The sequence below is a fragment of the Lycorma delicatula genome, chromosome 5 (assembly GCF_047948215.1).
Source record: "Lycorma delicatula isolate Av1 chromosome 5, ASM4794821v1, whole genome shotgun sequence".
Lineage (NCBI taxonomy): Eukaryota > Metazoa > Arthropoda > Insecta > Hemiptera > Fulgoridae > Lycorma > Lycorma delicatula.
Genome location: NC_134459.1, coordinates 16,665,455 through 16,682,529, shown reverse-complemented (window position 1 = coordinate 16,682,529; position 17,075 = coordinate 16,665,455). Strand labels below are relative to the sequence as shown.

At 33.6% G+C, this 17,075-nt stretch overlaps 1 protein-coding gene across 3 annotated transcripts in view; it reads left to right on the top strand.

Annotated features, from left to right (window-relative positions):
- Nucleotides 1-16,371, top strand: part of LOC142324751 (uncharacterized) — a 33,688-nt gene extending 17,317 nt beyond the window's left edge. Inside the window, exons 5-8 of one of the 3 annotated variants that reach the window (XM_075365691.1) lie at nucleotides 4,776-5,709; nucleotides 12,664-12,719; nucleotides 14,469-14,574; nucleotides 16,151-16,371. In XM_075365691.1, coding sequence (XP_075221806.1) covers nucleotides 4,776-5,709; nucleotides 12,664-12,719; nucleotides 14,469-14,574; nucleotides 16,151-16,182 — 1,128 coding nt within the window. In that variant the 3' untranslated portion in view covers nucleotides 16,183-16,371. Of the gene's footprint in view, nucleotides 1-4,772; nucleotides 5,710-12,663; nucleotides 12,720-14,468; nucleotides 14,575-16,150 lie in introns of those variants that run through there. The other 2 variants (XM_075365689.1, XM_075365692.1) reach the window with 2 other exon arrangements.
- The last annotated feature ends 704 nt before the right edge of the window (nucleotides 16,372-17,075 follow it).

Here is a 17,075-nt window from a genome sequence, read left to right as displayed (position 1 = left end):
ACATCAATTGGGAAACGGTTCGTCTAATATTAACTGAAGATCTTGGTATGAGAAAGATTTGTGCAAAAATAGTCCCCAAGAATCTCACACAACAACAGCGAGAAACACGGAAAAATGTGGCAGTCGATCTGTTAGAGCAAACGGAAATCAATCCAGATTTGTTGAGCCGTGTTATCACTGGTGATGAAGATTGGTTTTTTCAATACGATCCAGAGACAAAACGCCAAAGTTCGCAATGGTGCTCAAAGGGATTACCCAGACCAAAAAAAGCTCGCATAAGTCAAAAGTGAAATGCATGCTTGTGTGCTTCTTCGATTCATGAACAATTCCTAGGGAATTGTTCATAAAGAGTGGGTGCCTCCTGGACAAACAATCCAGACTTCGTAAACGAGTTCTTCGTGTCCGTGCCATCATTGCTGATAATTGGATTCTGCATCACGATAATGCGCCATCCCATACTGCTCTGTCAGTACAGCAATTTTTAACCTCAAAACAAATTTCAGTACTACCACAGCCACCTTATTCACCAGATATCGCTCCATGCGACTTTTTTCTATTTCCAAGAGTCAAAATGGCAGTCAAGGGACACCATTTTCAAACAACACAAGATGTCCAAAAAGCTGTGTTGAGGGTCTTGGAGATATTACAGAAGATGAGTTCCAGAAATGTTACCATCAATGGCAGAAGCGCTGGAATAAGTGTGTGCAATCAGAGGGGAACTACTTTGAAGGAGACAACATTAAACTTGAATAAAACGATAAGCAACATTTTTTTTGGAAGCAACCAATTGGGGAGCCGATTTTTATTATTCCTTAGTTTGTTCGCGTTTAGATTATGGTTGTGTCTCCTACACTTCAGCTCATTATACCGTGCTTAAAATGCTGGATGCTGTACATCATGCTTTCTTTTGGCCACAGGTGCATTTAGATCAAGTCCTGTCCCTAGCTTACTTGTTAAATGCGGTGAGTCATCACTTGGGATAAGGTGGGACCAGCTTTTAGCATCTTATTTTGCCAGTCTTAGAGGACAGCCAAATCACCCAGCTTTTGACTCAGTCCTTGGGAATCCTAATTTAGGAAGGTATGAGGACCATCCACGTTGTACTGCAACTGTAGGCGTTTGTACCAGATGTCTACTGCACCTTATAAATGTTGACACACCTATTTTTACAAATATCTGTGCTCATATCCTCTATTGGGAATCAACCTTATAAATTTTATGTTTGACCTTACGATATACAATAACAAATTAATACCACCTACTACTGTCTTCCAGGAAAGTTTTACTGTATTCTCTCCAAGATAAACCCAGACGCAGTAGTATACACTGATGGATTAAGACAGAACAATACCATATTGTTCACATATTTGTTGCGCATTTGTTGTCAACAACAGAACTTATATGGTTTGGTCTACCTGGTGTTACGAGTTTGTTTACTACTGAACTATATGCTATAAATAAGACTGTGAATATCATTAACCCTAAGCACTGAAGTATCCTTATTTGCTGTGACTCGCATAGTGCTCTCCAAGCGTTACAAAATTTTTATTCCAGATATTCAATCGTCATCACTGAGTTGAACCATTGCAACACACAAGTTAGTTTCTATTTGATTCCTAGCCATGTGGGAATTCCAGGTAATGAATGGGCAGATTCCGCTGCTAAAGATGCATGTAATCAATCTCCATTCACTATCGTATTACTACTTGTGACTTATAAAACTACTACTTGTGTTTATAAAACAGTCCCTTCAAGCAAAGTGGCAAGGTGACTGGACGGCTACCATTGATAACAAACTTCGGCACATTAAACACATTGGACTCCTCATGCAGAAAAATTCATTGTAAGGAACTGGTCCTCTGTCGATTGCAATTAGGACATACCAGTCACACATGAGTACCTCATGTCAGCAGGACACGCACCACTATGTGTACGATGGAACTGCCGCTTGACTCTGTGTCACATACTTTGGATTGCGTATGTTATGCGGCCTTGTGTCATAAATTTAAATTACAGAGAAACATTCTACAAATTCTGGGCGATAATAAGGAAATCTTAGACCGGGTGTTGCCATTTTTACAAAGTATTAATATTTTACACAAAATTTAAAATTGTATATTTTTTTTCTAGTGTTGAAGTAATGTTTTAATGTGTTAGTTTTTTTATTTAATTATTTTGAGTTTTATTTTTATTTTTTTCTGTATCCGAGAAAGGACCTATACACCCCTCTTGGACTTTATTGATGCTTTATTTAAATTTTTTATTTATTTATTTTTTTCTAACTTTTTACTTTTTCATCATGCTAAGTTCTCCACTGTGATATTAATTATACAATTTTTAGTGAAACTAGTTTTAAGCTTTTAGTGATATTATTATCTGTTATTAGTTTTAAGTATTAGTTTTTATGTTGTAGTTTTTTAGTCTTTCCATTATCCAAGAAGGGCCCTGTACATCGCTCTTGGACTTAGTAATTTCTAGTTTTATTTTATTTTATTTTATTTTTACGCTTATTTTAACTCAAACTTTATTGCTGTGATTTTAGTTTTAAAATTTTAGCTATGATATTAGTTGTAAGATATTGTTTAATTTTTTAATTTTTAAGATAAACCTGGTTTTTATATTATAAGATTTTAATCGTTTTTTGTACACAAAAAAAAGTTTTCTTTTCTAAGTCATTAAGTCATTCTGTATATAAATACAGAATGAACGGAGATTGACTTTTGTCAACTGTAAGTTAAAAGAAAAAATAGCGCCTTCAGAATTATAATTTCTATTTGTGAACACTGCTTTGTTCATTTAGCACTCTTATTTGGATTGCTACATTTATATTTGTATAAATAAAAGATTGTGTTCTAAATATGTATAATTGTACTGGGATTTCTTTCATAGTTCACAAGTAATCTTTACTGTTTCTGAAATATTTAATATGATTTCAATACCTTATGGCTAACAAGCCATGTGAATTTTTTATTATTTCACTGGAACTGTCAGAAAGAATATTTTCCTTTTTGAAGTAATCATCTGCTAATGTTGTTATAGAGTAAAGTTTTAGAGTATATATTGAACAAATCGGGAAGTGATTGATTGCATATTATTAACTAAAACAGTTAACTTTCTTGCCAAAAACACTAATGAAACTTATGAGTTTAACTTTCTGTTTTATGAATTTATACTTGAATTATTTATCTTATGATTTTAGTAAGTATATTGTATGTTCTATTGTTGGTTTAAAAGTTGAGTTTCTTTTAAAAATCATTAAACAATTAAGTTTTAATCATCCAGTGTCTGGGTAGATCATTTTATTTACCATTCTTTCATTGTTTTTTTTTTTTTAAATGAGTTTTTGTAAAGGTTTTTTCATTATAAATGTTTTTCTTAGTGAAGCAGAGTATATTAGAACAAACTGATGCAAATAGTTTGTACTTATTTTCCACGTATTAGTATAGACTGTTGTAACATAGTGAAGAATTTTTGGTGTTACTGTACTACATTTTTTTACTTTTGAGGATTTCTTGTTATGCTTAGCTTTACTGTTTGTAGAGCATGTGTGCTTTTCATAATTATTCCTTTTTTTTTTAGAAAGCTAAATGTTTTACTTTTGATTGTATTAAACATCATTGATATAAATTTAAAAATAGAAAATTTGTAAAATGCATTTATAAAACAATAAATTAAAATCTAAAAGTAGTTGTTCACTTTGATTGTTAGGAGTAATGAATATTAGCAGTTTTGATGTATTATTAATACATAATAAGACATATATGGAAACATTTAAAAAAAAAGATTATTTTTACCTGTGTTTATAAATTAAAAACGGTTGACTAAGAAACTATGCGGTATTATTTTTGATAATCTGTCAAAAGAAAATTAGCATATAAAGAGTCTAAATATTCTAAATTTAGTCTAAACTCAGATTGTTACCAACAATCTAACACTGTTACCAAACATACATAAGCGTAGATAAGATAAAGATTTTTCTCAAGAAATGCAGAGATAGGATGAAAACCTTCAGGCAATTGAAGAAATATCCCGTTCTGTAAAAATCAAAACTGTCAGTAGAGCAAGCGTGTAGTTTAATGACTGCAAGGATAGTAATTACAACCTAAGATTAGTTGGGCATGCTTAAAACACAGATCAAAAATAGAATCAATAAAGATAGAATCAATAAAGGAGTAATTGACTAATCGTAAATATAGAAGAATGGAGAAATTGGCAAAGTCCAACAGTGCTTGTAAACTAGTCATAAAATTAGTTGTAATATTTTTAAAGGTATCAATTATAAACAGGATTAGGTACTTAGAAACTCTCTTTAGTAACATTGATGAAGAACCATTAATGTTGAATAACAGTGAGAGATGATATCTAAAACATTTGAAATAAGAATTTATTAAAACTCTTTGTTGAAGTTTTTGATTTAAAGAACTTAAATTTGATAAGCCTATTGTTTCATCTGTGATCTAATGCATGGTGATGTTCTGATGAATACATTAAGTGTTATTGGAATAGAACAGATAAATAGAAAGTCAGTTATTTGTATATACTATTAAATTAACACAGGAATGATACAGCTATACATGATATCTCATGTGTTTTCTGCCATTGTAGTACTTGTAATGTACTACTTCAGTATATTTTTTTTAGTCTAACCAGTCTCTAGTTGTTGTATTAAAACGTTTAACCACAAAAATAATATTATATTAATTATTAACACTTAGATTTATTTACATTTTTCATGCTCATATTATATTTTTATTGTATTTGTTCTATTTCAGAAGAGTAAGGATGAGTTGGTGCAAATGCTATTAGAAGATGTTTCTGATCGATTGCAGTTACCGAAAAAAAAGAAGAAAAGAAAGTCGATTAAAAATATTTCAAATGAGCAAGGACACTATGTGAAAAAGAAAATTAAGTTAGATGTTACTGATGCTGATTTAATAAATATAAGAGGAAACAAAAACAATGTGACCAATATAAATAAAATTTGTAAAAAAAAGAAAATTAATAAATTGAAATTAACTGAAGAGAATGATGATATAAATGTAACTGAGAATAGAATTATTAATAGAGCATCAGCTGATGGTATTACAAAACAATATTTGAATTCAGTAAAATCTTCTGATTCTGATAAATTCTGTAGTAAGAAAAAGAGATCAAGCAACAGTGATGATATTAATTATTTTTCATCAGTTTTAATTAATCAAAATGATAACAGTGGAAATACTTCATTAGATAAAAAAACAAAAAAGAAAAAAGGCAAGAAAAGGAAGTTTAACCTGCAGTTACAAGATGCTTCTGTAAATACTCTTGTAGAAACAAGTTTAGGCCCAATAGATGGCTCAGCTGAAAAGAAAAATAAAAAAGCTGGCAAATTAGTGTCTTTAGAATCCAAAAGATCTATTGAACAAGAAGTGGATTCATTTTCAACAAATTTTGATACTGACATGAATGAAAGAAGAAAGAAAGGAAAAAAAAAGAAAAATAAGTTGAATTTATCCAAAAGTGATAGTAATATACTAAATAAGAATGCAGCATTTAGTTCTCTTGATGTTTTAAAAAATGACTTTACTGAGAATAGAAATGAGAAAGGTCATTCATATTTAGAAGCTAATCTGAACAAAGCTAATAAAAATTTTGTTATTGATGAAGTGTATTGTACTGGAAATTCCTCACAGCAGCTTTTTAAAAAGAAAAAGAAGAAGAAACAAAAAAGTAAGCTATTATTTTTTATTAGTATCTTCTTTTATAATCCATTTCCAGTTACAGATAAATTACCAAAAAAAAAATAAAAACTACTTCATTATGCTTTTTTATTCCCTCATAGTAAGTACCCTATTACAAATATGTATTGATACTCGTCTCTGCTTTCCTGTTCATCAGATCATGCATATTTTTGTATTTGGTTACTCATGTCTGTTATCTACAGATACTGTTTCAACAAGGTTGAAAAAGTGTTTTTATTTTTGAAAACATTCCTTTTTTAATATATAGACCTCTATAAATTCTAAAATTATCTCCGTCAGCAAAACTTTTATTTTGCAAGTCTTCCATTTTAACTTTCTTAGCCCTGTTTTTGAAATTTTTTTCCTTTTTTTTCATCGTCGGAGGGAAAGCTCTACCAGCTATAATCTGCCTATACAGAATGTCAACATCAGGCTCTCATCAATTAAAACCCTCCCCCTCAACAACACACAAAGACCAAACCCACCAAAAAGCATAACTTAGTCTCTGGTGCAAATTGCAGGATTGACAGCGAGAAGGAGACTGTGAGATACCAGAGTCCCATGGGGAGCAATGGACCTACGCCCATCGACTGGTCTCAGAAATGCACCTTTCCTACCATAGGCTGTCTGTCCATTCCACTCTTGTCTCCCCTCACCATAATGCTCATTGGCATGACATGAATACCATGATTGTGAAAGAGGTAGCAGGAACTTAGAGGTATGAGCTTAGTGGAGTCTCATGAGCATCAACGGAGAACACACAAACACACATCCACATCGATATGTGGATGGGTGCCCCTACCCCTGCAGGCTGCTCCCTGCCCTATTCTTCTGCCATCTTTCCTGTGATACCATCTCATAGAGACAACATTCCACTTTTCAGTGGAATCAAGGATGACACCAACAATATTGTTGGTATCAAGAGGGCTGTCACCACCACACATCGCACCCTTAAATCTATCCACCTATCTCACATGTAGGTAATATACCTGACATCATCATGGGTGCCACAGCACGGGCACAAATTGTCTTTGCTGTGCCCACACTAAAACAGGTATGACCTGAAACAGCCATACCCTGAGAGGAACTGGGTTAAGAAATAATTGACTTTCCCATAACTGCTACTGACCCACAGTGCGACATGATTAATTAATTAAAACGTTCTTCTACCCTTCATTGTTGTCTCCCACCTGGTCTGCCACTGGTTCAGAAGAATATCAGGATAAGGTCGTCCTACCCTTCCTGCATAGCAGTTCCTGAATCTGGCCAACAGGTGGTTGCATACCAGCAATAATGAACGCTGCCTCCAACGATACAGTTCTGTACCCAGAACAGATTTTTTGAGACATCTTTCTCAAAATCCACTCTAGGGTCGGCCTAGCACGTACAGTATTCAGGGCCCTTATCCAAGCAAGAGCCACACACATATCAAGTTGAAGACACTCAAATAAATACTCAATTTAGATGACCTAGGACCATGGACAGTCCTCATTGCTGTTGTCCTTCTTTGTCCTCATTGCTGCTTTGGCCACGATGAGCACAGAGAATATGTCTCTGAAAGGAACTCCTACCATCTAGCCAAACAACGAGGTACTTCACTGAAGTAGCAGGAAGCACAGACAATCTGCTTCCTAAATACGGTAGGCCCCAGTTGCTGCTTTCCAGCCTTAACATCAAAATGGTGCAGAAAACACCATGGTTTTCTCCATAGCCAGTTCCAGCCCTTTATCAAATAACCAGCCACTGACTAACTTTATGGCTTTGTTGCCCCTGTCCATCACTTAACTGCTCAGTCCTGACTGCCGTGACCAGGACCAAATCATTAGCAAAGGCAACAGGAAAAACCTTAGGACCTCATCATAGACTATATTTCACAATAGGGGTCCCAGATTGGAACCCATACTGGTGGTGTACCCCAATCAACCATAAACCTGGTCCAGCCACTGAAAATAGATTGACAATAGTCCTTTGGCAGAGGTAGGACTGCAGCACCCTCCGTAGGTAGGCAGTCCTCTCCTCAGGCATCAATCCCCTTATTTGCAGGTGACTCGAAGAATGACAACCATAATAGGCTGTTGACAGCATTCCTAATGTCAAAGAAATTGAGTGCCAGAATGTTTCTCTGGTGTTTCGATCTAACCACCACTCGGTCCACCATGCTCATAGTGCAATTAACTGCACTGATTTTTGAGTAGCCTGCTTAAAATTTGAATTGGTTTGCAGTTAACCCATCTCATCTTTCGATGTTATCGGCAACATCTTTTCAAAAAACCCATACAGTCGTTGATCAACCATAGTGGGCTGTAGGCTGAAGGGTCATCAATAGGACGCCTTTTCTTCCTGATCAATACCAGCCTAGACTCTTTCCAGTGCTCTGGTTCTGCTCATTGACCAGGACATGGTTGAATGCATCCAACATCTTATATAGTGCCACATCAACCACAGTCCATTTTAACTAGATGACCACCTGGTCCCGGACCCTTCCAGGACTTTATTCTCTGGCTGGCAGTAATCAGCTTCTCCAAGGTAAATCAAGGAATATCTTCAGCAACAATTTTCTTTCTTCTGGCATAACCCTGATGAGAAGAGAAGACCGCCACACAATATTGCAGCTGGCTAACCATCCTGACTTCATAGGAGAAGAAACTCGCCTTTTGTCGATCCCAGCTGTCACACCACCCCCCTCCATTCTTAGCCCTGATGGGCTTTATACCTGATTACATATTTCAGTTGTCACTACGGCCTCTTATCAGGATGGCACTGATGCAAATACCTCAAAAGACATTTACATCAGTGCTAAAACTCATCAACTAACAAAAGATATTTTTCAAACTCACCTAAACTGATTCAAAAAACTGATAACCAATAAAATATACTAATGGAGCTATAACAAAATATTAATCTCAGACCATCGTATAGTGGTTAGTACTTTGCGTTGTGGCCTCAACAAAACAGGCCCTCTTGCCTTCTCTTTCTTAGTGAGATCATTTGGTTTAATCTCTGGAAAAGCCCTTAGCTTAGTTCATTCAGTCCGTCGATCACTAGTAGACCTTCTTGACCCTGAATGGTCTTTTTAACGAAAAACCCTGGAGTCTCACAGATCTCTGTGATTATCTTCACAAGGATGTCCAGGCTCATATCTCATCCTCCTTTTGTAGCTTAGCTGTGATAAGATCCCAAAATCTGATGCAACCTTCTACAGACACTACCACGCAGTCATCACCATCCCTCCACAGAATAGTGGCGTCCACCTTAAATATGATTGTCTTGATCGCTTAACAGAGATCTCGTCCGAGACTTCCCAAGAGCTGACCTACCCACATGGTCAGCACTGATAAGAGTCAGATCGATCCACAAACAACCACCCACCCTCTCAAACATGGAAGACAGCTGCCATTAAGGCTAACCAACTTTGCCATACTTATCACATCAAATGAATGCAATATGAAACTCGGGGGATTGTCAACTGCACCACCCCAGGCACGAGACAGCATTGAAATCCCCAGTGATCACGAACATATGGTTCCTGTGCCACCTAATCTTGGCAAATAGACCATCAGCAAATACAGTGAAGTAGGTGATTGAGACATTGCGCAATCAGAAGTAGCTGAATAACACCAGCTGCCCCACACCAACCAATACATAGCCATCGCTTCCACCACTGCATAACAATGGTATGCCTGCCTTGCCTATACAGATGGCAATGTCCTTCCACTCATCACTCGGCTAACAATCGGCTTTCATTATGGAGATGTTGAGTTCAGAAACCAAGAAGTTGAACAACCTCCTAATGACCAACTCCCATCACACATCCATAGATGTGCTACTTCGGTTGCAGTTGAATTCTAGGTTCCTCATTTCCTACCTTTGCAATCCTAATCCTGCCTGTATGAGCACTTTTGCCACCCTGGCAGAAAGAATGAGCGACGCATTATTCTTATCACCAAAGGCTGATCTCACCAATGATAAGTTAAAAGACTTATCAGGTCTGATTGCTGTAATGACACCCTGCCTAATTGTTCCCTCCTCAGTGCTACAGTCAGTGTCATTAATTTGGGTGACTACTTTCTATCTGCTTTGCTGTGGAAAGAGATGTCAAGCCCTGCAACACGTTCATGCAAATCGGTCTTTAGACTCTGCCGCCTTTGCCTTGCCTCTGACATGGATGTGCAATTCCTCATTCCCTTTTCTCAGGGGGACTTCACCAATATCTTGTTCAGGAACTTTTTCTTTAATGTTTTGAAAAACATTAAAGGAAATGTTTTGAAATGAAACTTCAAAGGAGAGATCCTTCTGCCTGCCCACACACTTCCATAGATGTCTAGTAGTCACCCATCCTACTATCTGGCAGCCCAAAGACAAGGTTCATGGAACCATCCAGAATCTTTTCTGTTGCCTGCCTGACTGCTAGAATAGACACGCCTTACTCTCTGCTATGTTTACTAGCACTGTATAGGTAGACAAGCTCCCAAGATCAAGGTCGTTCCCAACAGGATTAATGCCTAGTTAACCTCCTAATGAGGTGCCATGCCTTAATTTTTCTTTCCTTAAGTGGTTTCATAAGTAATGGGTTTCTCTCCTTTGCCTTCCTGGAATAGACTGTATCACTGGGCAAATTGTTTATGAAAAAGGTGTCTCTATGATTCATAGAAAACACTTTCTTCATCTCAATTGCCTTCTTATCAACCATGAGGGCCATTTACTTGTAACTAGCCGGGTAACCCTCTTCATGAAGAGCTCTAAGATCATGTCCAGAAAATGATGTACTAAAAATGGCTGACAATAAAACTAGGGAAATAGTTTGTGCCTAAAACCCAAGCTCAAAAACTTTGAGGTTAGTTTTCGTCTTATGAGTGGTGAACAGAGCATCTCACACCCAGAGAATTATACACATGGGAACAAGGAAAGAAACTGCCACCTTACTGTGAATTTATAAGTGAATTAACACTTACAACACAAAAATCCAAAACAGTGACAGATGTATATACCCGTATTACTATGAATATGTCAGCGCACAACAGTTACTAAATATAAGAAAACTAATGCAATAAGTAAGTTATGCGGTAGTGTTTGTATAAAAAATTACACCGACAGACTTCTGTACACACCAGACTACACATACAAAAAAACAAATTAAAAACTGATTAGGGAGCACAATAAAATCTGAGCCCAATGAACACGTCCAACTCCATCCACGACCAATCGACATGTGTTGGTATCACAAAAATGTTATTTCTGCTGGTGATTGATCCTGAAATCTCTGCTTAATTGTATTGATATGTTATAGAAACTAAAATTTGGTTGTTGGGGTATTTTTGTATGTTATAATAACACTAAACAGCTTGTCACAGATCATTTTATTTCTTATTCTGGGTACAGAATTCATTCAATTTTATTTTGAAGTGTAATGGTAGTATTAAACTTGAGATTATTTTTAAAGGACAGTAATACATTTTATAATATTATGTTGTATTTTTCTTATATTCTACTTCAATCAGAATAGCTTGAGAATAAGATTCTCAAATCTGAAATTCAATTAGTTTTCAATGGTTTATAAAATGGTTTTCATAAATTCAATGGTTTTATGATGTGTTTTTAATATTTTTATTATAAGTATTTCATGTCATGGTGTAAGTTTATTTACATTTGTGGTATTTGTATTTTGAAGACTGTTCTTTAGGTAATTTAAAAGTTTGTCTTCTGTAAGTCAGATATGGAATGTGCTTGTTTATTCCCTTCTCTCTCACACACTATATATATATATTTATTTTTATTAATCTTTACTCTTAATTGATAACTAAAAAAATAATTGATATATGTATTCTTGTTTTTACAATCAAATTTATTTCATGACAATCAAATTGTGGGATTTTGTACAAAAATATTGTATAAAAATATTTTTTGGCAGTTATAATTATTAATCATAAGATGAGTCTTCTGATTGTATTTTGAAGGCAAGTACCTGTTAACTTTTCTTTAAACCACCTTTAAAGAGGTAATATGTATGAGAAGAGGTAAGTGGAAAGTATCTGACTTTTTGTTGTAGTTTGCAAAAGTGTTAATTATGGTCATTGGTGACGATTTTCTCTACAAAATACTTTTCTTTGGAAGCCACAACCTTTTATCCAACAATATGTCTACTTTTGATAGCTCTTCCTAATTTGCTTCTTTCTGAATGGTGGACATTGATTGCATTCTTTTTAACATCTTCAACATAATCAAATCTTAGAGATTTTTTAAGTAAAGATTTTTTATTTTAATAAAAATTTTTGTATGTAAGGAACAGCCAGAAGTTCTGGGAAATCGTAGGAGCTGATAATATTATTTAACCTTTTGCTGAATACATTGTGAAGAATGGATGGATGCATTGTGATGTAGAATCCAGTTGCATATTCATTATGTCACATAATCGCTGTAGAGCTTCAAAATAATGAGTTGTTTCAACTTTGCTGCACTTTCTTGGCTTGTGAGTCTTCAGACCTCTTCTATTATGAAGATTGAACTTTTGTTTCAGGATCATATTACACTGCATTATATTGCTGCTAACCTAATAGCTTGCTTGACAAATGGTTTGTGGGAGTGTTCATGAGTGTCCAACTGACATTATGATCACTACTACATTCTGTTTGTTTTGTATTTCTACATTCAAGTTGCAGTACAAGGTTGGGTTCTTCAGTAAGATCTCATAGGTGTAGTTTCTGGTTATGTTTTTCTAAATTATAATTATAAAAAAAAAATTGAAACAAGTTTTCATATTCTTCTGCTTTTTATATTTAAAAAAAAATTAATTTTAATTTTGTATCCTTCAGCCTAATTATCAATACTTGTATAATTTTCAGTCTTTATAACTTTTCTCTCTGTATAACTTTCTCATATGTTAAAACTCATGTTTTTTATCTTTTCATTATATGGATCTCATAAATATTTTATTTTTTTCTTACAGATGGTAGTATAAATTCCAGCTCTCCATTAGTTACTGCCGTTTCCTTGGAAGATTATGTAAGATTTTTTTTAGTTTTTTTCTCTTTTAAACTCAGGCTAATGTTTATTACCATTTTCCATTTATATGTTCTGTTGCCCAATTTTTCTTTGGCTTTAAAATATGAATTTATATGCTTACATGAAGAAGTATTGCCCCTTTGCTGTGATGTAATTTATTTAAAAATTTATAAGGTAATTTATTAACAAATTTGCAAGGTTTTATATCACTGAAAACATGTAGGACCACCCTAAATGTTCTTAGCTCTGAAACAACAAATGAAATGCTACCTTTTGTTCTAATGATTTTTTTTGTTAAATCATTGTTGCAATTTGCAATATTATTACACAATAAACAATGTTAATAATAAATTAAAATGATTTAAGCCTATATCTATATGGCTGTGTTTAGATCACAGATTGAGTTACATTCTTGTTTTGTTTTTTATTTGTTAATGTTATTGTGGTTCAGAATATTTCATTCATGACAAACATTGTCACCTGCTGTCTTATTGTGAAAAAAAATAGTGTTGCACCTATAAAATAGGTTTGTTAATGTACATTAGCTATTATAATGAATTAAATAAATTTGCAAACAAAAAATTGAATGAATCAGTCTAAGAAATTATTTTAATTGAGCTTAAATTAGGAAAAAGTAAACAAATTGTAACTAAATTTTTTAGATTCTTTATGATTGACATTTTTCATTTGAAATCAGAAACTTTCTATCATATAGAATCTAAAATTTAGTTACGATTAGTTACATTGTAGCACACGTCAATGAGTAAGATGATAACAGTGAGCAGACATACGTCTGCTATGACGAGATGAGCAGTCAATCAGAGTCGAAGGAAATTGATGTTGAAAAAGGAATTTCTTGATAGTCAGTTCAAAGGATTTTTCTCAGGAAAATTTAAATGTTACTTAGATCTGCACTTAGATCTTCGTCACCTTCTAGCGAGACCAACTATTAAGTTGCAATTTTCAGATGTTAAGAGTTAAATAAGAATTTAAAGTTCAGTTAAAATTTACTGTTTAGATAAAATTTCTTCCAAGGGAGTGCTGAGGCCATGGTTTTTATGAAGTACAGTGACAAGAGAAAAGTATCAGAAAAAGCTGGGAACTGTGCAAGTGGATTTTGATTTTTACAGCTACAAGTGGATTTTGATAATTTTGAAAATTTATTCATCAGGTGTGATGCTCCTTCACATTTTATACTACCATAGCATGTGGCTATGTAAATGAAATCTTTGAAAGTGAAGTGCATAATGGATGAAGCAGTTGTACAGAAATGTCAGAAATCAAATCTAGATCAGATTTTGTACCTGTATACTATTTCTTTTGGGGTTTTGAATGATAAAGCATAAGTGGTTGAACCATGCTTTTGAATTTAAAAATTCTTTTGTAAAGATTGTGAGCTATGTAAAATTGTTTGGCTCAGAGTTCTTGCAGCGCTGAGGCACAATCTGACCATACGCACTTTTCATACCATAAAAACTTGCCAGTTTTTTAAGAAGCCCTGCAGTAATATAAAAAAATTAATATACATTTGGTATAATATATTTGTATTAAGGATTAATTGTGTTATTGAAACATTTTAGAGGAAACCTACCTTAAAAACAGGCTTTAATATTCCATGCAACAGGCCACAATAAAGAACTAACTATCTTTAATAGTTATCCCAACGATTATTAATAGTATGTTTACCTGAAATCATCTTGTACATTGATGTATTATCCATGATCCATTGTGAATAAAATTGTTTTACAGGAATTGCCTGAAGAAGTTAGCACCAGACAATTCAAGTTCCAGAGTCCTAATTCTGATGCCAATTTGCTGTTTAAAAAAAAGAAGTCAAGGAAAAGTTCAACAAAGAGTAAGTAAGAAGAACCTTAATTTGTTTCAGTAGTGTAAATTGTATCTTAGCTGTTTGAAGGGGCTGTAAACATTATAATATATGAAGGTGCATGTGTTCCTGCACAAACAACCTCATCATCCTTTGGTCCAAACATCAGCTAAACATCAGTAAAGACGTGGTGGTACATACAATTCTAACAGAAAAGATGAACCGCTGGAAAAATGTATGCTCTCATTTTTTCCACACTTCTTGACCAAAGAACAAAAACAGGTGCTGCGTCTTTCTTGAGTCTTGAAAGACGTTGTTGAAACTGCCGATATCGACCTGAATTTTTTGCAAACACTTGTAACTGGGGATAAAAGCTGGTGCTTCATGTATTATCTGCAAATGAAGAGTCAATCTGCTACTTGGTTGAGTGAGTCCTGGAGCACAAAGACCAACAAAAGTCTGGCAGTAAAATCAAGAAGTGGAAATGATGTTGATTGCATTCTTTGACCCAATTTATCATGAATTTTTCCCAACTGGTCTAACTGTGAATTCTAAATTCTATTTGGATGTAATGAAATGCATTTGTCAAATCTTGGCTGTTGGACTCTCTTGCACAACAATGCCCTGGCACACATGGCAACAGTTTTAACAGATTATTGCATTGCAAATGAAATCGCCCACTTTTTCTATGGCATTTCGGCTATCCAAAGGGCTTACACCAAGCAGTTGAAGGTGATCCCATAAAGTGATTTCTCCAAAGCGTTGGGTGGGCTTTACCAGTGCTGCAATGAGAGTGTGTGTATAACTACAGAAAGGCTCTGTGCAGAGGGCTGATGTAAGTTTATCTTTATATCTGTATTTTTATTTAATTTAATGCCACTGAATATTGTACTAAGCTTGTTACACTTTGTGGCGGAATTCACAAATAAAGGGTATTTTGGATGCCTGCTATTTTTTGGTACCCCGCTCATATTTAATGTTGCACATTATTGACTGTCTCAACAACTTTGGTTGATCACATGATTAATAAATACTGTATGATGATGATGATGAAACATTGCCACATCTGAGTATTGTTAATATGGTATTCACTTACTAGGGACTTAAGACATTAAGACAAAAATTCTGTTCAGTATTTTCATATGCATTGTGTATAAAGAAAGCATTTACACCTTTTTAAAACACATAGTAAATTGATTATATTTGACTTTATTGTTTTTTGTTCTACTCATTTTTTACATTATTTTTAAATATACCAAAAAAACAAGTGATTGGCAGAAGAAATTTTTCCAACTTGTATTATTTTTCCATATAGTTGCCATTCTTTCTACAATAACACATTTTTCATAATACAAGTTGGAAAAATTTCTTCTGCCAATCACTTGTTTTTTGGTATATTTAAAAATAATGTAAAAATGAGTAGAACAAAAAACAATAAATATTGTTAAACACTTTTTTACCACTTTTTTAACATTTTTGTCTTTACCTATGTAATGTACATTAAATTATTTTAGCATTTTGAAAATTGAGTTGTAATTGTTTAATTACTACAAATTAAATATAGATGATGTTTTGATGAATATAGTTATTGTTTTTTATGTTCCAGATCTGTTGTACAGAGCGACTCCATATAAATAATTTCACTAGTGACTAGAAACGCAGATTACTTTTCTCTTCTTGATTAAAATTGTCATTTTTAAGATGAATTATTGGACAAGATGTGTCTGGGAAATTTTAATTTTAAAAGTTTTGTACTTCAATGGTTTTATATATTATACTTTGCTTAAAGTAACTTATTGTATTTTGAATAAATGGATGAAATGTTGAGACTGGTCTTTGTATATTAGATTTTTGTTAAATAACACTGCTATTCAATGAAGAACAGTTTTAATGTGTATGTGTATATCACTCTCTTGATGGTTCAGATTAAGAATATATACACACTTGGTTCAAATGCACTAATGTAAGATTCTTACTTAAATGCGTAAAATATATATATAGATATCAATTTTGTAAATCAAGTAAACCAGCATTTTAATTATTAAAATAAACTATAGCAGGTAGGACCCTGAAAAAAAAGATTTATTAAAATCATAATTGGCACTACACAAATGTGTGTAAATTATCAGAGTTAGGTAGAAGTTAGGTATTCTAACTTTGTTAGAAATTAATAATTGGGAGATGAAACTGTATAATTTTCTTCTAAATTAAGAAAATAATACCTATAATTAGAGAAATAATTGTAATATACATATATAAGTAATGTAACATAATAAATAAAATAACAAAAACATAAATAGCAACAAATGCATCTAATTTTAATAACTAATTGTACCATAAATATCGAAACAATAATTACAATTTACATTTAAACTTATTTAATTATGCTATGTTATATGTAGAATTTTTATGTACAATACTGACTCAAACTATCTATTTATTATTACTCTATGTAATACTTTAACATCTGTGTATAATATGGAGTCTATTTACTTTATTTCTGTTATTGGAAATGTTCACTTTCACTGTAT